Below are 19,997 nucleotides of genomic sequence, written 5' to 3'. Positions count from 1 at the left end.
CAGAGCATATTCCCTTCTCATTTAAAGCATAAAAAAAAAAAAAAAAAAACTTGGCCAAAAGAAAAGGTAAGTAAAAAATAAGAAGTATGGTCCCTGTACTATCTCCCTATCCCTACATAGTTCCTGTACCTCTAACAACTATATTACAGTTTAATCTCGACTTTTTAAATTTTGCTATCATTTAAATAAGAAAAAAATGATCAAATTATAAAAAAAAATAACTATTTAATTGTTATTTTGAGAAAAAAAATATGTGTTAATATTAATGAAAAATTAATAATAAATTTTGAATTTCTGAGACCTGACGAAGGTACAAATTGAATAAAAGATAGGGACTAATAGTGCAATTAAACCAAAAATGAAAAAAAGAAAATGTTCATCAATGGTGAGGAGTTAGTAACAACGACCTTGTATCATCGCGACATTAACATGTCACCCTCTCTTGTAGTTTGTGTGGTTCTTAATAATAATATAAATAGAAGGCTAGGGCAAGGAGAATTAAATGGCCACATCTCTCCTACTACTGAGAAGAGCCTCCTCCTTGTTCTCCTCCTCCCCTTCCCCTCTCTCCTCCTCTTCCTCTCCTCTCCCTCGCCTCGCTCGTCGCATCCCCCTCCGCTCCATGGCCGCCGCCGCCGCCGAGCCCTTCCAGAAGATTCAGATCCAGCGAGAAGACACCGTGAGTCCCCGATCTCCCTCTCTCCTCCTCCTCCCGTTTCGGCAATGTCTCGATTGAGACGAGAACGATGCGATTCGTGAGAAATTTGTATGCTCTGCGTGCTTCGATCATGTTACGGGTAGGGTTCGTGGATTTGTGCGGAGTCGATGTGGAAATTAGCGATCGATCAACTTCATTAGTGTCAAATTATAGTTGCAGTACCATTTTGATCTTGAAATAGCTGAATAGGTTGCCGTAGCTGCTAATGGAGTGTGTCAAGGGAGTTCAGCAATTTCTAGTTCTAAATCCATTCTTTATTGTCATAGATGATATACTTAAAGTTTCTTTCCTGCTAACAATGGAATTATTATGTATTAATTTTTTCGTATCTTGCGCACGCAGACTTTTGATGCGTATGTAGTCGGCAAAGAAAATGCTCCAGGCATAGTAGTGTTGCAGGAGTGGTGGGGAGTCGATTTTGAGATCAAGAACCATGCTTTGCACATTTCCCAGTTGGATCAAGGATATAGAGCCCTAATCCCAGAGTATGATATCTGATCCTTTTTATTTACTGCTATATTTTCCCTTTCCGTAAACGGAGCTTATTGTTTGTATCACTCTTCTTGTGTTCGTATTCCGTCGTCAGTTTATATCGTGGAAAGGTTGGTCTGGATGCTGCCGAGGCACAGCATCTGATGGAAGGTCTTGACTGGCAAGGCGCGGTCAAGGACATAAGTGCGTCAGTCAATTGGCTCAAGGCAAATGGTTCATCAAAGGTGAGGGCCTAAAGTACCGTTATTTGCTGCAGTGGATTAGTTATCAACTGTGCTAATTGTATTCCAGACGGCTAAAGTATGACGAGCGAAGGGCTCATAATACATGATCACAACCTCGCAACTTGTTAATTGTGAAAGAATATGCTTCTTACTTGGCTGATAGAATATGCATAAAGGCAAATCCTTTGCAGCTGCAATAGGTTTATGGTGTTCAAGCTTGTTGGATTTTGAATTTGATATGTTCGGCAATGATATTTAAATTGCTTAGAAATGGCATATATAATGACCTTTAATGTTTATCAATCCTACTCATATTTCCGGCCCTAATAATGTTAGAAGACCCTGCTTCAGTGCTCAAAATTCTTTTTTGTTTTTCAACCCATCTTGCCTAGAATAGAACAGTTATTATCATATATATTTGGAATAGGAATTTCTTATCTGTTGAGAAACATTAGCTATGTGTAATCTCTTCTTGTACTAAATAAATAGAAGTCATATTACCTTTTCTTTCTGAAGTGGAGAATGCGAATATCATATATAGATAATACATACTGCATTATTCTTATATTAATTGACTTCTATTACATAGGTTGGTGTAACTGGCTATTGTATGGGAGGTGCTTTATCTATTGCAAGCGCAGTTTTAGTCCCAGAGGTCGATGCTGTTGTTGCCTTCTACGGCGTTCCATCCCCGCAACTTGCTGATCCATCTCAGGCTAAGGCTCCCATTCAGGCTCACTTCGGCGAGCTTGATAACTTTGTTGGATTTTCAGATGTTACTGTAAGATTTTCCACCTAGCGTACTTCCTTTTAATATCTTTAAGTATGTATATTCTATATTTAGTGAATACTTTTTGTCATCCTCTAATATTTATGTTTCACAAATACAAAGCTCTTCTCTTCTCTAATATTTATATTCCCTAATTTCTTTTAACGTGTTTAAAGCATGTATATGTAGCCCTTTTTAAAAACTCCTCTAATATCTGTGTTCCAAAGTATGGAACCCTTCTTCATTCAGCTCGTTGTCTTATCTAGGCATGCATGAACTGCATTCATGATGCTACATTTTACTCTAAAAGGAGTGTTGAGAGGAATCAAATTTCTTAGGTCAAAATTTAGAGGGACCCCCTCAACTGGAGGCCAATTTTGAAATATATCTCTTAGCTATTCTTTTTTTATTGACACACCCTCAGGTTTGAACTGTTTTGATTTAAGTTATTTATCAATAAATTGAGATTCTGTAAAATCTGATGGTGATTCTCTATAAATTTAACTGCAGTTAATACATTTTTAGTTGATAGAACTGTAAATTACATTACTGTGAACAGCTGTTAGATAATGAATCACTACTACAATGTAGTAATATAACTTAAATCAAAACAGTTAGAAACTAAGTAATGGCTCCGACAAACCAGCATTTATTTTTTATCTGCTGTGTATTCTTTATTTTATCTCAGGCGGCGAAGTCTCTAGAGGAAAAGCTTAAGTTGTCAGGAGTGCCATATGAGGTCCACATATATCCGGGATGCGCACACGCCTTCATGAATGTGTCCCCTGAGGGCATCAAGAGGAGGAAGGAGTTGGGGATGACTGACGGGGACCTGTCTGCTGTCGAGTTGGCTTGGTCGCGTTTCCGTTCTTGGATGGGCCGTTTCCTGTTCTAATCCTTGAAGCAAGGAAAAGATCTTTCATACATGACCTGGGTCATGCTGCTTGCTATGTTATAAAAATAAGATCTTTGCAGGACAGTTCCTGGTGTCTTCTCTGTCCAGTGTTTTGTTGCTCCTGTTTTACTATCTATGTTCGAGGGGGCTTTGTGTGATGCATCTGTTCGGTGAAGTTTGGATGATGTGTAGTTGAGGTTTTAATGTGTTTATGTGATATATTATATGGTTGTGAAATTCTGTAGAAAAAACTCTCATGCATCGTCTCTCTCTCTCTCTCTCTCTCTCTCTCTCTCTCTCTCCATTTACCATGTCTTTGATCTTTCTGCGTGTGCCGGAAAGTTAGTTTTAGCTTCATTTTTACGGCGCTCTTGGAAACCTTATCTGAGGAACAATGGGCACGGCGAAGCGGACCAAATGCAAAAAATTCTAGAATTGTTCTTTGGCCTTCATCACTTCGACGCGAGAAAATATATATGGCTTAAAAAGTATCGAAAAAGACTACATAAAACGTTAAAAACAATGAACTCTACGGTAAGATTTATTTTTTTAAAAAAATTATTATAGGTCTAGCGTTTCAATTTACATTAACGATTTGAGGTATATAGATTTAAGTTTTCAGAACCTGTTTGTTTGAGCAGAGTGGTGAAGTGATACTGCACTGCTGGGTATTTCCTTTCCACTTGCTGTTCTTTCTTTTCTCTGATTCGGAGCCCACAAAATGTTTTCATCTACTTTGATTCTTTGGAGCAGATGTAAAGCGCAAACGAAGATCCAAAGGGTTAGTCTCATCAAGTTCAATTTCAGTTTCAAACAATACAATCCTCTAGGAAGGCACCGACAATCAAAGCATTTATATCCACATGCTCAAAAACTAATAAACCACTCAACGAGACTTTTGTAACCACACCTCCAAGAGCAGCTCGAAGAAGAACACTCCAGGTGCTCTTGAATCTGATGATTCACAGAAAACATATAACACCGATATTATAGATAAAATGGCAGCTGAAAATGAACCGTGGTTCCCATCATTTACGTTCATATTTTCGTCACCAATCTCCATTATATCTCCAAAAGCCGACTTGCTAGTCATCATCCTCGAGAACACTGCGACGCCTCTGGATCTGATATAAATTTAAGCGTTAGTAAACGCGTAATTAGAAGATGAAACAGAAATATGAAAGGGAAGTTCACGTGTCCCTTTTATTTATCAAGATAATTTTTAGTGCCAGAATGCCAGTTGGTCTAGCTTCTGAAATGCATTCTCGACTCCAAAAGCAAATGTTTTAAGAAAGCAGGCATTTGGCTAATGCCACACAAATAGACTGCATCTTTGTTGGTGGCTTGTTGGGCAAAGGTTCTGCTTTTATTGCAGCGATAATCTACAGAGGAGATTCTATTGAAAAACTAAGAGTGCTTCATCGCTAAAAAGCTCCAGCTGAGCCAAAAAGGCCCATAGTAGTATAGGGAAGCTAGGGCATGTCAGAGTAAGTTACTTACTGTAACTTTAGTTTGTTTACTTGTTTGTGTATTGATTTGCTCAAGAAGTGAGATAAGCCTCTCCTCAGACACCTGCAAAAAAAGTGTGAAGTAAATTAAGAAACTTATGCTTAATCAGTATGGTAAGGAATAGGAATTAAGTTGAACAATTCTGAATCATATTACTTTTTCAGATATTTGTCCCGTTTGGGCAGCTCTGAGTAGAACATCCTCCACCCCTCTTGCCTTATCAGGCTTGACCAAAGCAATCCGAGCTACTGTTGTTTTACATACAGGAAGCAAAACTTTATATTAGATCCCATTCAATAGGACGAGTATGATGACAAAATTGAATAGTGTAGGAAAAATCTGCACAAATGGGTGATGTCATAATTGAAGAGTTCTCCTTGAAGGGCTCCCAAATGAATCATGCTACTACTAGGTGGACTATGTATGCTCAGGTGAATGTTTAGGCCATCCTAAATTTTTCCATATCTTGTTCCTAGTTGGTGCTTCTCATAATCCTAACTTGCAGTTTGCAACGTAAGTTTATCTTCAGTAGCAAGTAGCGCCACCACACATCTTTCTCAAAATTTTCAGTTTTACAACATTCATTTTCTTTGGGTGTATTTCTTCTTCCTACCATACAATCAAAATCATGAAGTTGTTCTAGTAGTTGTCTTCTAAAGTATTTGATTCAGTTATCGAGTAGAGAGACGACTAAGCACTTTTGCGCTTCGAGCAATATGCATGAGACATCAATTATAGGTAAAAAATATGGAGACCCATTCAGCCATTGGTCATTCAAAATAGCCCCTACAACTTCATTTTTTTTTTTTTATCAACAGCATCTCAACCTTCATTTGTTTTGATTTGAGTGATTTTAAGTTGATGAGATTGGGATTTCACTAACATAATGAGTGATAACTCAAAATTAAGCTCAAACTATTTTTCAGCTGAAGAAGTGTTAATTTCATTGATAATTCACAGCCAATAGCTAATGAATCATTTAATATAATGATATTTCCTATTCAACTGACTAAAGTAGCTTAAATCAAAACAAAGGAAAGAAGACACGGTATCCATTTTTTCAATCTAATCAAAAAATGTTGTAATCTTACGTTGCAAGTCTTAAAGTGCAACAGGTACTGAAAGCGTGACTCCCATTATATATGGGCCCATCACAAAGCTAATTTGCTGACAAGGTTTGTCGGTGTGATGTGATATGTAACACGTAAAAAATGATAAGGTATTGACATAGAAATCAGCAAGACAACCGATAGACAACTTATGCCAGAGGAAAAAATAGATGCCTCCCCTTAACTTGCAAGACTTTATAGTTACGCAAAATATTGCAGGATATAGATTCTCACACACATTAAATCATTTAAATAATATGAAAACAAATGCAAGCACTCACATCTTTCTCTTGCTTCAGCAGATAATATCTGACTAAGCATCATTTGTCGGCGTTCTTCTGCTTCTCTGAAACAAAGTTAACCATAATTCACTCTAATCTACAAGGTTTGCTTGGTTATGAGTCAAAAGATTGGGAGAGTGCTAAATATGGAAAACGAAATCCTACCTTTTGGCATCTTCTTGTGCTTTTTGCTGTCCTGTATTTTGTTGATTGCCCTGATTTAAAAAGAGAGTGAAAAAAAAAAACATTAGGTAACCGACACGGGAAGTTGTTTTTACAAAATCACCGCTTTGTATGAGAGAGAGAGAGAGAGAGAGAGAGAGAGAGAGAGAGAGAGAGAGGGGGGGGGGGGAGTACGCACAACGCCATGTTGAGCCATCATCTCTTGCATTCTCCTTTGCCGAATGGCTTCTAGCTCGGGGTCATCCTAAAGATTTGATGAAGAAGTTTGTCATTCCGCGACTAAAAAGATAAAGAATATCTAATGTATGGTGATTGGTGACAAGTGAATAACTTGTAAAGCACATCCATTTTATTCTCCTGAACATTCCACTCGGTGCCAATATTTCCGGTTTTTCTTTTGGGATTAAACCGTAGAATGTAGATGCGACACTAACACTAAGGCAAAATCAGTGAAACATTGTTGATACATGTGCACCTTTATATGTAATATGAGCACCACATTAGTCAAAAGATTGTCGACTCATGTTCTCACCGTAGTTACTAAACTAAACTAAAAGCTGGAAGAATACCAATAACAAGTGGAAGAATTTTGAGGGTAGTTTCCAGACTAAAGTAGCTGACACAGGAAACGACACTATGTGCTGTTTAAGCTTCGCTATCATGATGTTTATATCTGATTTATAAATTAAAACACTATGCCATGTAATGTTCAAAGTCATAAAACATTATACAAAAATACGAACAGTTATTTTTTGCTCGTTGGGTTATCTTTATGAAATGAAAACAGATCCCAATAGCAGCTATTTAAGCTTTCCCAACTTTCCAAGGTATCTCCTTGTCTAGAGAAATTTAGAGATACAAATCAATATTTCCCACAGTGATACATATCCACTGCTTAAATTGTCGCATCAGTAGAAATTGCATGCGCTCTTCTACTTAAGTATAAAACTAACAGTGATATCTACACCAATATGTATGACAGTTACTCACAGCTAGATGATTAACATGTAAATTGCAAACCCGAAGCAAAAGAAAATGTTTTTTTTTTTTGAGAGATAGGTAGCACGCTACCCGCTTCGTTTATTTTATTTAGAAATAAACTTAGCTGAAAATGTGAATCAACTAGGATTCGAACTTGGGCCTCGAGTATCAACCACCAAACCCTTTGCCACTTACTCTAGGGACGGTCGGTAGCAAAAGAAAATGTTGAGTTCGAAAAACCATTTCTATAACACCAACAAAAGATTGTTCAATCTCTCTGAGAATCGAATCCCTTCCCCCTCAAACCCTAGCTATTCCAAGAATCGTCAGAAAACCTTGCAATTTAACTGGATTTTCACTGACTTATCAGATAACCCCCACTCGGAGTACACACTACAATAAACTACGAGAAAAGTAACACAACCCTAGAAATTTTCCTCGTCCAGTCACAATCAATTAACAAATTCCAAACTTTTTTAGGGGGAAATGATCACGAAGACGCGAATTTATCTCTTGTACCATAATTTACCACATCAGGAGCCTCTTTTCCAGATCATTTGTGGATGCTAAAAGAGAGAGCAAATTTGTGCCTTAGAAGAAGCGAGGACACAGATCGAAACAAGGAATTGAAAGAGGACAAAGAAAAAGATTTAGGGATCGCCATGCGTACCATCGATCGCGGTTGTTGGATCGAATCCCTAGAACGCGATTACACTTGAGAGCGAGAAAGGGATCTGCAGAGACCTAGAGCTTCGTCGATGCAACGCCACCGCTTTCGCTTTATTCCTACCTCTAAAACAAAGAAATGGATTTTTGCATATATATCCCTCACGATACATGTATTTGTGCTTTGGTCCTTAGTAGCATCTATAATAAGCTTTTTTTTTTTTTTTCTTAAGAGATAGATAGTATGCTACCTGCTTCTTTTATTTTATTTAGAAATAAACTTAGCTAGAAATGTGAATCAACTAGAATTCCATCAAGTCCTTTGCCACTTGTTCTAGGGATGGTCGGTATAAAAATTAGGCTTTGATCAAATGGTTGAGATTTTACACATAAATGACACTTTTATAATTGAGTTGGATTAAAAATTAAATAATAAAAATTTGTATTATATATATAATTATTTATTTATATATATATATAAATATAAAATATATGTATTTGAGTTTTTATTGAGCCGGACACAAACAAGCTGACTCCAGTTCATGTTCGGCTTGTTTATTAAACCAGCGATCCGATCTTGAGTTCATTTCAAGCCAAACACGAGCTGACTCGTGAGCAACAAGCTGGATAGCCGCCCTTGCACTTAATGATTAGGTTGAGGACTAATATTGCCCAGTAAAATTATATATGGCGGATCTAAAACGTGTTTAGATTTACAAAACAAATCAAAATTTATTTTTTTTTAAGATATACACATAAATTTATAGGTGTCCGTAGATAAGAAACTCTCCGGTGAGGAGAAAGTTTATATTGCAATACTTACACCACTTCATCTATTTCGAGCCAATAACATCTTTTTTTTATAGAAAAATATAATAAAAATATTTTTCAATAATTATGATGTGATGGACAAATTTAAAAAAAATTGATCTAATTGAAAATACTATATTTGTAATATAACTGATATATTATAGATTTTCTCGACAAATGAAACGTAATTGGAGTCTAGTAAAAGTCAAAATCGAGTAGCTACAATCCATGCCGCCCCTACAACCTCATCCAATCAAACCAAAGTCAATTCCTAGGCTTGATTAGATTTTGACTAATCATGTGCTGATCAAAGCTTTCTCCCCACAGAGATTATTCGCAATTTATTTTATACATAACCACACAGGAGAGGAGAAAAAAAAAATCTTTTTTTAAAGATCTACCTAAATTTCATTTTTTATTTTAAATAATTTACTTAATTTGGTTTACTTTACACATTAGTCTAGAAAGTAAAAATTTCTAAACATAAATAAATTGTCGTAGCACTGTGCTAAATTTTATAGGCATAATTTTTTTTTTCTGAAACTTTTTCGCAAATTTTTATATTTAACACTATAAAGTTATAAAACTGTTATTTGTATAATATGTAATATAAATTTAAAATTATACAATTCGTGTAATTTAATGGATCATCATGAGATTAATGCAGATTAGTCAATAACAAACTTTTTCAATTTACATATTGGTACGAGAAATAAAATTTATTTATGTAATATTTTAAGCTCTATTTTAGGATTATGAAAAGATTGCGTTACGTAAGTTACAAAAATATGATAAAAAAATATTCTGTTTATTTTTTTACGTAATATTACGCTTAGCGATGAATCAATTATAATATATTTTGCGATTCTATGGAAAAACGAACAAAAGCGATCGAATTCTACCGGCCGTCCAATTCAAATATATATATATATATATATATATATATATATATATATAGAGAGAGAGAGAGAGAGAGAGAGAGAGAGAGAGAGAGAGGGGGTAGGTGGTGGTGGTGGTGGTGGGTCCAAATCTCCACTAGCGGTGCCAAATCTCCACGGAAAGGGTTATGCGAGTGAACTACGCAGTACACACCCCACCAAACGGCTCCTGCTTTGAGTGAACGAAAAGCAAAGGAAGGGGAGGAGAGCACTGTAGAAGAAGCTCCAAAAGAGCTCATCAATGGCGATGTGATCTTCTTCTTGTTTTTCTTATAAAGAAGCAGAAGAGAGAGAGAGAGAGNTGGGAGTGCGCAAGGTGGGGAAGTACGAGGTGGGGCGGACGATCGGGGAGGGGACGTTCGCGAAGGTGAAGTTCGCGCAGAACACGGAGACGGGGGAGAGCGTCGCCATGAAGGTGCTCGACCGATCCACCATCATCAAGCACAAGATGGTCGACCAGGTCTTGCTTTCTCTCTCTCTCTCTCTCTCTCTCTCTCTCTCTCTCTCTCTCTCTCGATTAACAGAAAAAAAAACCCCTTTTGAATTTGCGTGAGAGGATTAAAAATCGGATCTCTTTGTGTAAAAATCGGATTTTTGGGTAAATATGTGATGTGGGTAGTGTACTGGATGCGTCGGAAAGAAAAAGCCGAGTTCTTGTAAAGATTCTATTATATGATGATGTGGGTGATGTGTCGGGTCGTTTCATTGTCTTCATACCAAGCCCCTTAATTCTCTGTCCCTTTTTGCTTGTAGCCTGTTTGTTGAATTGCGGGAGAGAATAAAAATCCCATCTTTCGGTGTAAATTGGACTTTTGGAGAATATATGATGTGGGTAGTGTATTGGGTTCTCTCTTTTCATATATTAACCTGTTTGTTGAATTGCCCGAGAGAATTAAAACCAAATCTATTCTTTCTAATATGAAAATCAGATTTTTGGGAGATTCACTGATTATCCACGGGTTCTTTGTTGAGTCACACGGAAGATGTGATGTGGGAAGTGGATTGGGTTTGTCAAGAAAGCTAAATTTATAAAGATTCCATTTATTTGACAATGATGAACTCACGAAGAATGGTATTCTGTTGATAATAAATTGGGTTTTTGTGGAAATTTGTGACAAATGTTGCTGGGTTTTGTGTCATTCTTTCATTTGTATTTCCTTCAAAGTGTGGTTCTTTTCATCTGGGCGGATAGGTATGAGCCCGTGTTTGCTTTATGTAATTCATGATGATTGTTTTCGAGAAGGAACATGATTTACGGGTTACACTGAGGACTCATTTATAATTTGTTTCCTTGTGCAGATTAAGAGAGAGATTTCCATAATGAAGCTTGTTAGGCATCCCCATGTTGTCCGACTACACGAGGCAATAGCATAATCCTTAGCTTTCAAGTTCTGGCCAACTCCTGTTTTTTTTTTTCCCCCTAAGGCCTAATCTTAATGTTTATGTAATCCATGTATGGTGACAGTTTTCTCTTGATTTATTAACTGATGGTTGTTCTTCTGTGTGTAGGTATTGGCAAGCCGAACAAAGATCTATATCATCCTAGAATTCATCACTGGTGGTGAATTGTTCGATAAAATTGTGAGGCTCTAATGGAATATTATCAAGAAATCATTTCTATTTGTGCTTGTGATATATATATATATATATATAGAGTAGGGCTGCTATACTCTTATGAGTATAGAGCCCTTTGTACTCATAAGTTGTTTTCGATGTTGGGGTTTTCGAATCGACGATCCACACCATTAAATATGATCTAAAGTATTTGAAACTTCTAGAAAATAAATTTCGTAATTTTCAAAATCATTATAAAGTCCATCAAGTGGGTATAAAATGAATGGTCAAAATCGAACGACATCTTAAAAATGGATGATCGGATCCTTCAATTTAAGATCGGAGTTATTGATCTTTATTTAGGTAGTGAATAGCATTTTCTATCAAAATTTCAACCTATTCCGATTCTTTTACACAGTTAAACTAGCAAATATCCCATACCGACCGTTAAAAATTGTCAATTTTGTGAGTTTTTGATCGTAAGGTAAATGATATCGAAAAATTATAAAATTTGATTTCTAGAAGTTTTAAATGCTCTAGATAATGTTTAACGGTATGGATCGTCGATTCGGAAGCTCTATAATCAAAAATAATTTATGAGTACGAAGACGATCGTACTCATAAGAGTATAGTAGCCGGACTCTATATATATATATATATATATATATATATATAATTGAGCTCTTATGCTTCTAAAAGTATCTAGTCATTGGTGCTTATAGGTTTTAGACCCTTAGATTAAGAGATGTGTGGTTAGGATGATAGTGGTCTCCAAAAGTTGAGTGGGTGGTTGGTTGAATAGTATAATTTAATGGGTGGAAATGATCAAAGGATTAGATCTAACGGTGAAACACTTACAAGCACCAAGTGTTTGGCACATTTAAAAGCACCATAGCCGGACTCTTTCTATATATGTGTGTGTGTGTGTGTGTGTGTGTGTGTGTGTGTGTGTATGTATATATGTATGTATGTATGCATTTATATGTGTATATATATAGAAATAGGCTACTATACTATTAATAGCACTGAGTCATCGGTGCTATTAGGTTTTCAGCCATTGGAGAAAGGAATGTGCAGTTAAGATGATAGTGATCCCCTAGAGGAGTGGGTAGTTGGTTGAATAATATGATTTAACGGCTCGAAATAGTCAAAGGGGTAGATCTAATGGTGGAAAACTTAATAGCATCAAGCGCTTGGTGCTATCAATAGCATAGTAGCCGGACTATATATATATGTGCGTGTGTATATTATATAGATATGTATTATGCTATGTAAATATACAGATTTTTGTCGTAGTTTTTTGTATTGCTTATTTTAGTGTAAACGTCATTATGGTTGATTTTATTTAGTTTAAGATAGGCAATTTCAAATTGCGCAGGTTCATCGTGGGAAACTTAGTGAAGCTGATTCCAGGAGATACTTTCAGCAGCTTATTGATGGTGTTGATTTTTGCCACACTAAAGGTGTCTACCATCGAGATTTGAAGGTGCTACATGGTTGAAATTTCAAGTAAAATAACACACTTGTCCTTTCATAAGGTCCTTAACCTCTTTTACTCTATACACAGCCTGAGAATCTGCTCCTCGACTCACAAGGAAATCTGAAAATCTCAGACTTTGGACTTAGTGCGTTGCCTGATCAAGTATAATATCTTTCTTGGTATTCTGATCTTGTCTATTGTCTACATTTCTTCTATCTTAGTGTCTACTACTATTAACTTATGTTATTGTGTTCTTCGGTTACTTTCCTGTAGGGAGTTAGCCTACTACGCACTACTTGTGGAACACCAAACTATGTGGCACCTGAGGTAATCATCTTGAAATTGTTTTCATCCTTTCTTTTTCTGAGAAAATTTCTGACTATGTCCTCATCTCATTTGATTCTTAACACTTTTGGCATATTGTATGTATCACTAAATGCTAGATTTATCTCCAAATTACTCGTAGTTTTGTGGCATTATGAAGCATTTAAATTAACTTACAAAAGTAACCTTTTTATTCAGTCCTTTGTTAATATTTTCTGCTTTATTAATAGCTATTCTTGATAGGTACTTGATCATGAGTGTCAAATATATATTCTGTTAACTGCGACTCCTCATGTGATAGGTGTTCTTAAACACAAATGAGTATTCTTCTTTAATTGAATATCGATTAAACATTGTTATGAGGCTCTGAATTGTTCCCAGTTTGTTCACTGTGCTTAATAATGCAATTGGTCTTTGTAGCTGTAGCAGTTCGTTGCAATTTTAGACTTATGAATGATATTGTACAACAGGTACTCAGTCATAAAGGTTATAATGGTGCCATTGCTGATATCTGGTCATGTGGAGTCATTCTGTATGTTTTACTGGCAGGGTATCTTCCCTTTGATGAGGTTGATTTGACTACTCTTTATAGCAAGGTATTATGTTTTTTATATGGTCAATTTTTGTGATAGGCTATTACTTGGTTGAATCTTCTGCAGCTTTTTACAAGTGAATTACTTCAGATACCTGCATTTTATTTCCAAGATATCCTGCTTATTTATTCCATATTTCCTATAAAATATGTGCGTTGTTGTTAGTATCGTCAGATAATTGTAGTTGATCAAGTTTCTTGAATTACTTTATACAGATTGAGAGGGCAGAGTTTTCTTGTCCGTCTTGGTTTTCTGTTGGTGCAAAATCCTTAATTCGTAGAATTCTGGACCCCAACCCTGAAACTGTAAGTGACACTTGTTTACTTCTATAATCACTTACATGCAAGTGTTTCTTTTTAGTTCTACAATGTTCATATATTTAAAATTTGCTTAATGGGTTTGAGCCTAATTGTTCATATTCGTACTACATGTCCATGGGCTTGGTCTCTATTTCTGAAACTTAATTTAGTTACACATATGATGTGATCGAAGAAGTTGGTTGTGAAAACCAGGAATTTGGCACCAATCTCTAATTCTTTTGGGAGGGTTAATGTCAAGGCGACAACCGATCATTCTGTCATGTCTTGAAAGCCTTCGCATCTTTGAGTTGTGCCCTAGCAACCCAATATCGAAATTTGAATTATAAATGACATGTTGGGTACAAAGAACATAAAATGTGTTTTCCTAGCCTAGGAAGCAAGAATTGCTGGAATGTTATAAAACTAGAATAGGAACTCTCAAAGAACCACTTAATGCTTCTATAATGTGAAAGTAAAAGGTGAATGATTTGTTGATTTCAAAATTTGCTTCTCTGTTTCAAGGATTGCTGTGCCACTGGCAAGGGGCGTTGGCGTGCCAGTCTGCCAATGGCATGGAATGGCAAGCTGGCATGCCTCGACACACATCCCGTTTTATATGTTGGCATGGTCGGCATGGGCTTATGGGCACGATCTGCACGTGCCGGCCATGCCAGACTGTGCCTACAAGCACGAGAATCCCTGCTACGTTTCTTTCTTTAAATATCTAAACATGCAATACAACTATTTTTCTATAGTCTGGTAGATAGTGATTCACATTAATTGGATAGAGTATCTGCTTTAATCTTTGTTGATTGATTGTTTGTTCATATTGGAGCCAGCGTATTAGGATCGAAGAGATTAGAAATGATGAGTGGTTTAAGAAGAACTATGTGCCTGCTATGGAAGTTGAACACGAGGATGTTAATCTTGATGATGTCTTTGCTGTTTTTGATGATCCTGAGGTATGATTTTTTAAACTTATTTTCATGCCTTTGTTATGCCGTGAAAGTGAAACTTGTCTTTTGAATAACGACGTAAATTTCAAGTTTCTACCTGTTGTCATTTATTATTATTCATCAAACAAAGCCACGTAAACCTAGATTGAGGATGAAACACGAAAGACCATATTGATCTAAACCAGCCCTTGTTACTTTTGCACATCAGGTTTGGGGGTGGCATAAGTTCATATGAGCTGAAAATTTTCTTCTCATCATGTTTTTGGTCTTAATTTCAGAAAGAAAGGGATGAGGAAAGCGGAGCAGAAAATGCGATCTGAATAATCTTATAATATTTACAACCAAAAAGTTAGGACTTAAAAAGTGGGATATAGTGCATTTAAATAAGAAAGTAATATATATCAGTGTTTTAAGTCCTTACTACAGGGTCATGCCGACAATTTCTGGCATGATCAGTGCTGTGCCGATACGCTGGCATGCATTACATGCTAGCAACACAGTAACCCCCTGTCTACACATTCTGGACTTTTCGCAATAATCTATTCTGAGTGTTCGTTTTTTTGCTATCTATTTGTGAAATTATCAATATTTGAAAAAGCAGTCCATGCAGCCTCATATGTGGCAGCATATGTGGTTCGGACTATAAACTGCACTGTATAATATGCGGTCGGACCGCATATGCCGCAGGTGGCTGTGCATATGCTGTAAATATTTTTTTTTTTGAAAGGTAGGATTGACCGTGGCTGTGGGTAACCCCATGGATATTGCATACTGCCTTTTGGAACATTGGAAATTATTTGTTAATTTCAAAGAGTTTTTTTTTTAAAAAAGTACATGTTTCATTAGATTGAGGACACAAATTTGGGGAAAACCAAATTCCCTCAAAATTTACTCTTAATGCATATAAATATTTAAAATCCAAATGCATTCATGATGCTGACAGTTGATAAAACCAAAAAATCTGTCCATTACTTGTATCAGGTAAATCAAAGTGTTCCCAAAGATTCCTCTGTTTCATCATATTTCGATCATCCAATTCATGAACAGTATAATAAAAGAGGGTTTTACTTTTACCATTTCATGCCATGCCATCAGCTTTGTGCCAGTACCTTGTCAGCTTGGTACAATGCAGTACAGCATGATCCGCATGATGAATTCTGTACAGCTCTTAAATGTTTGATACAAGCATATTTTTTTGATTCTTTGAATCTGTATTTTGAAATATAGAAGTTTGTAGTGGCTACACTTTTACTCGATTGCTCATCGTAATGGTGTGAGCACTAAACCTATAGGACTCTTACCTTTCTATAATAAACTGGCTTGTTGAATGTAAAAAAGTCTAAATCTAAAGTAGTCCTTCACTGATAAGATGGCTTCTTGTTTGATAATGGTATCTTGGACTTAACAGCGGGTGCCTGAGCAATCAAGGAATGAGGAATTGGGTCCTCTTATTCTTAATGCATTTGATTTAATTATTCTTTCCCAAGGATTGAACCTTTCAGCACTATTTGATCGGAAACAGGTATGATTCTTTCAAAGATATTTAGATTTCTCTGGATTCTACTATTATAGATAGTTGGACTTATATGGCATCTTGCATTTTTTATGTCATTTAGTTTGCTTGATTGCCAGTGGTTTGAATTCTTTCCTGCAAAGAATTCACTTATAATTTCTATTTCATCACTCTCAATCAAGTAATTTAATAAACAGTGCCTCTATCCTTTTATAATTCCCTTAAGTTGCATGATAAAATCCACCATATTGCCACATTATGATTCTTCATCACTGCATATATTTGACATATTGATTCTATTTTTCACTGCGATATGATTTTTGAATATTTTGACAGGATAATGTGAAACATCAAACTCGTTTTCTATCACGCAAACCAGCAAAAGTTGTCTTGTCGAGTATGGAAGTTGTTGCTCAGTCAATGGGATTTAAGACTCACATTCGTAATTATAAGGTGAGTATACTGTGTTGATCATCAAACAAATGATTTTTTATAAAGAAACAGAAATTCGACCTTTTATATATATTGTTAATATGTATCTGTAATTTTATAAAGAGTGAGGCCTGCTATGGGCCAAACATAGCCCGAAGGTTCTAGTGTAGTTTGTCAACTTGTGCCTTTTTCATCTCTGTTCATTTTATTTGAGGGCTTGGAAATGAACGATATGGATATTTGTAAAATCCATGTCATAGGTATGCTTATTTAGATAATTCATTGTAAAGCTCAGTTGTTTTTCATGTTATCTCTAAAGACGATGTTCCCACTACCATGAAATTCTAGATAAGCATTATGGAAGAGATCTAGGTGCATATTTGTGCATATTTCACTAACTTCTCTTTTCAATCAGTTGTGTGGAGCCAAATTGTACATCCCTTGTCTAGACTGAAGAAAAGCTCATCAAAATGTCATATTGTGGGTAACAACAGTATGTGCTGAAACTTCTAGAAAAATTTTACTTCCAGAAATGTTGAATTATTAATAAATTTACTTCTAGAGTTCCGCCTCACGAGCTTAATATATAAAATATCTTTGTGTCAGTGTTTTTGTGAATAAATCAATTTATGGAGAACTCTGACCATCTTGAGATCAATGGTATGTCAAGAGCAAATGCAAGTTCTACTATGTTTTTGTGCTTTTGTTCTCATAGGAAGGCACAAAAGCAATGTATTTGTCTGTTTCCTTACAATGATCAAATTCTTTTGATGGCATTAGGTTGATTTCATGATATAGATTTTTTTTCTCTACTCTTAATTCTTTGCTTAATGGTAATCAACCTAAACATGTTAGTCATTACTATCAAAATGTTTCAATAATTGCTAAATCCTATATGATGTTAATCTCCAGATGAGGGTGGAAGGTTTGTCGGCAGACAGAACTGCTCATCTTTATGTTATGCTCCAAGTGAGTTACCCTCTCAGTTTGGTTTTGCTGATTATTTGTTCTTTTTGGTAGCTTAGTTTTTCAATTTCTAAATGACAACATTGTTTTCTTCCTTTTTTACCTCCTCTTTGATCTGTGAATATCTAAAATTGAAGCAGATCTTTGAAGTTGCTCCATCGCTTTTCATGGTGGAAATTCAAAGAGCAGCTGGAGATGTGTCTGAATATCTCAAGGTAATAAAATTAGTTCTCAAGTCAATTGTCGAGCTGACAAATACCTTTAGCATGACAATATAGATCTATGCTCTAGAAGTGAGCCATTTAGCCACGAAAGGGCTGGGAATGTAATGGTTGGTTTTCGTGGTTTCGTACGCATTTTTTGAATTTATTGATGTGAAATAAAAAAAGGATTTATTCAACAAATCTACTTTTTGCCATCTTATATATTTCCCATTGAAATGATCAGATTACAATAAAGTTATTTTTAGCAAGGTCAGAAGTTCCAATTTTGGTTTTTTCTGTTTCTGTAGGCTCTGGAGTTTGACCATTTTAGTTTCATCCTAAAACTCTCAAAAATAATTCAGAAACTTATGGGATAACTACAGAATTAGAGCAGCCCTGTCAACGTAAAAACATTTGTATATATTGTAAAACTTCAGACATGAAAAGTTGATTTGAGCTGAAAATTGAGGAATTTTCTACTATCAAACGAACTTCGACGTAAACTCGTTAGTTGCACTCAAAACTGACTGAAAGCAATGAGTTTATCAGAAGATTTAAAAAACCTGAGGCCTCGTATGGGTGCACTTATTGCTTTCTTGTTTTTTTACACTCAAAATATTATGCAAGTGAATGTGCCGGCAAATGACCAATTGTTTGCAATATTTTTGTTTCTGCATCTTGTTTGGCAACAAAAAACAAAACCTAGCCAGTAACTTCATTTTACTTCTTTGTGCTTATGAGTATGTGAGCTAACCCACACTAATGAGAATAAAGAACTCTATCTGCCCATACACAACATCGGATAGAATTTGGGTTTAAAAAACAAACGAGGAAGTGTAACCAATTTAGGCCTAACTAGGGGTTTTCATTTCGCTTTTGGTCCTGATTTATTGTTCGCCTGAGACTTAAGATTTTATTACTTTTATCCAGAAAGGTATAATAACGAGAAGTGTTTACAGGTTCCTTATCTTTACTTACATTTCCCTAGTTCTTGATATGAACCATTTTCTTTTCTAACCGTAATTGACCAAAATTAATGGGTCCTAGCAAATCTACATAGAACCTCCTAAAACATTCGCCGTTGAGGGGTTGAGGTTGAAACTTTGAATAGTTTTACTAGTTTTGTGGGGGACGTGCATTTTCTGAACTTAATTTTCATCCTTTTAATGAGATTCTATTGTTATTACTGAAATAAAGAAGATAAACGAGGACACCTTTTAGTTTAGTCAATAATGTGCATCTTCCTATCGTCATGCTCTGATGCTGATTACTTGCTCTGTTCAGTTCAGCAAGAACTTCTGCAGTAAACTGGATGAGATAATCTGGAAACCACCTATTGAGATGAGCAAATCAAGGACAGCGCGGAAATCAAGGCGCTAAACTCAAACGGCCAACAACTATAGTCCTATGTATGTTTCCATGCCACGATATCCATCCTTCCCTTGCTATGATATTAACTTTAAGAGCCGTTTTGGCCTGGCTAGATCATTTGTACAAGTGCTGTTTGAAGAAGCGTGATATTACTTTTGTAAAGTTCTCCACTTTCACCTCGCTTGTTTGCATGTTAGTTAGCATAGAGGAAGTCAATATCCAATGTTTACCTTCAATACATCTAATATTATATTTGTTGCTCAAGGTTTGTGTTTGGCGTAATGACTTCCGATCTATCGGAGATTAAGACACTTATGTGGAAGTAAGAGGGTAAGAATATCTCCTGCTTCTTTTACTCCACTTTCTAGAAACTCAACAGCAAAACTGCTACTTGCACCGAAAGTCTAGTTCACCCCAGCTTTCCTTGAGTACAAAAGTTGTTATCAAAGCCGGGCCAAATAGGCACCAAGGAAGTATTTAAGAAGGGTTAAAGCATTTTGTATATGGTGTTGTAGCTCTCAGGTTCTGTGGCTGGTATTACATGTAAGATGAGAAGAGTGTACTGTAACTTATACATACATAATAGTGAATGTAAATCAGCACTTGTTCAATGATCCCTTTGTTAAAAAGCCCAGTGTGTATCAGTTTTAAGTTCACTGGAACAAAAATTTACTTGTGAATACCATTATTGTATCCAGTAATCTTATATTTGACAACAAAACAAGTTTTTT

At 35.9% G+C, this 19,997-nt stretch overlaps 3 protein-coding genes across 9 annotated transcripts; 2 read left to right on the top strand and 1 right to left on the bottom strand.

Annotated features, from left to right (window-relative positions):
* Positions 482-3,355, top strand: LOC109712993 (protein usf). Its single transcript, XM_020236899.1, has 5 exons — positions 482-679; positions 1,061-1,203; positions 1,305-1,434; positions 2,024-2,215; positions 2,892-3,355. Exons 1-5 carry the CDS (start codon positions 503-505, stop codon positions 3,096-3,098), a joined length of 849 nt encoding a protein of 282 aa, XP_020092488.1. The 5' UTR covers positions 482-502; the 3' UTR covers positions 3,099-3,355.
* LOC109713003 (DNA-binding protein DDB_G0278111) lies at positions 3,855-7,967 on the bottom strand. 2 transcript variants are annotated; one of them, XM_020236918.1, is made up of 8 exons: positions 7,832-7,940; positions 7,681-7,727; positions 6,359-6,424; positions 6,163-6,212; positions 5,998-6,062; positions 4,764-4,855; positions 4,599-4,670; positions 3,855-4,222 (listed from the first exon to the last, which is right to left on the bottom strand). In XM_020236918.1, exons 2-8 carry the CDS (start codon positions 7,681-7,683, stop codon positions 4,184-4,186), a joined length of 387 nt encoding a protein of 128 aa, XP_020092507.1. In that variant the 5' UTR covers positions 7,684-7,727; positions 7,832-7,940; the 3' UTR covers positions 3,855-4,183. The 2 variants fall into 2 exon arrangements, with proteins under 2 accessions (XP_020092507.1, XP_020092499.1); XM_020236910.1 differs by lacking the exon at positions 7,681-7,727 and having other exon boundaries at positions 7,832-7,967.
* LOC109711829 (CBL-interacting protein kinase 8) lies at positions 9,889-19,895 on the top strand. Of its 6 annotated transcripts, none has more exons than XR_002216692.1 (15): positions 9,889-10,035; positions 10,875-10,937; positions 11,085-11,156; positions 12,508-12,615; positions 12,697-12,771; positions 12,883-12,936; positions 13,404-13,529; positions 13,742-13,831; positions 14,665-14,787; positions 16,190-16,303; positions 16,631-16,747; positions 17,639-17,695; positions 17,833-17,907; positions 19,185-19,304; positions 19,532-19,895. XR_002216692.1 is itself a non-coding variant. In XM_020235111.1 (15 exons), exons 1-14 carry the CDS (start codon positions 9,985-9,987, stop codon positions 19,273-19,275), a joined length of 1,221 nt encoding a protein of 406 aa, XP_020090700.1. In that variant the 5' UTR covers positions 9,890-9,984; the 3' UTR covers positions 19,276-19,304; positions 19,532-19,895. The 6 variants fall into 6 exon arrangements, 4 of the variants coding, with proteins under 4 accessions (XP_020090709.1, XP_020090729.1, XP_020090700.1 ...); XM_020235111.1 differs by having other exon boundaries at positions 9,890-10,035; positions 19,180-19,304; XR_002216693.1 differs by lacking the exons at positions 19,185-19,304; positions 19,532-19,895 and adding an exon at positions 17,142-17,219.

Source organism: Ananas comosus, linkage group 1 (assembly GCF_001540865.1).
Source record: "Ananas comosus cultivar F153 linkage group 1, ASM154086v1, whole genome shotgun sequence".
In the NCBI taxonomy this organism is placed as follows: domain Eukaryota; kingdom Viridiplantae; phylum Streptophyta; class Magnoliopsida; order Poales; family Bromeliaceae; genus Ananas; species Ananas comosus.
The sequence above is the reverse complement of the archived record's forward strand: the minus strand, read 5'-3'. Positions and strand labels throughout refer to the sequence as shown.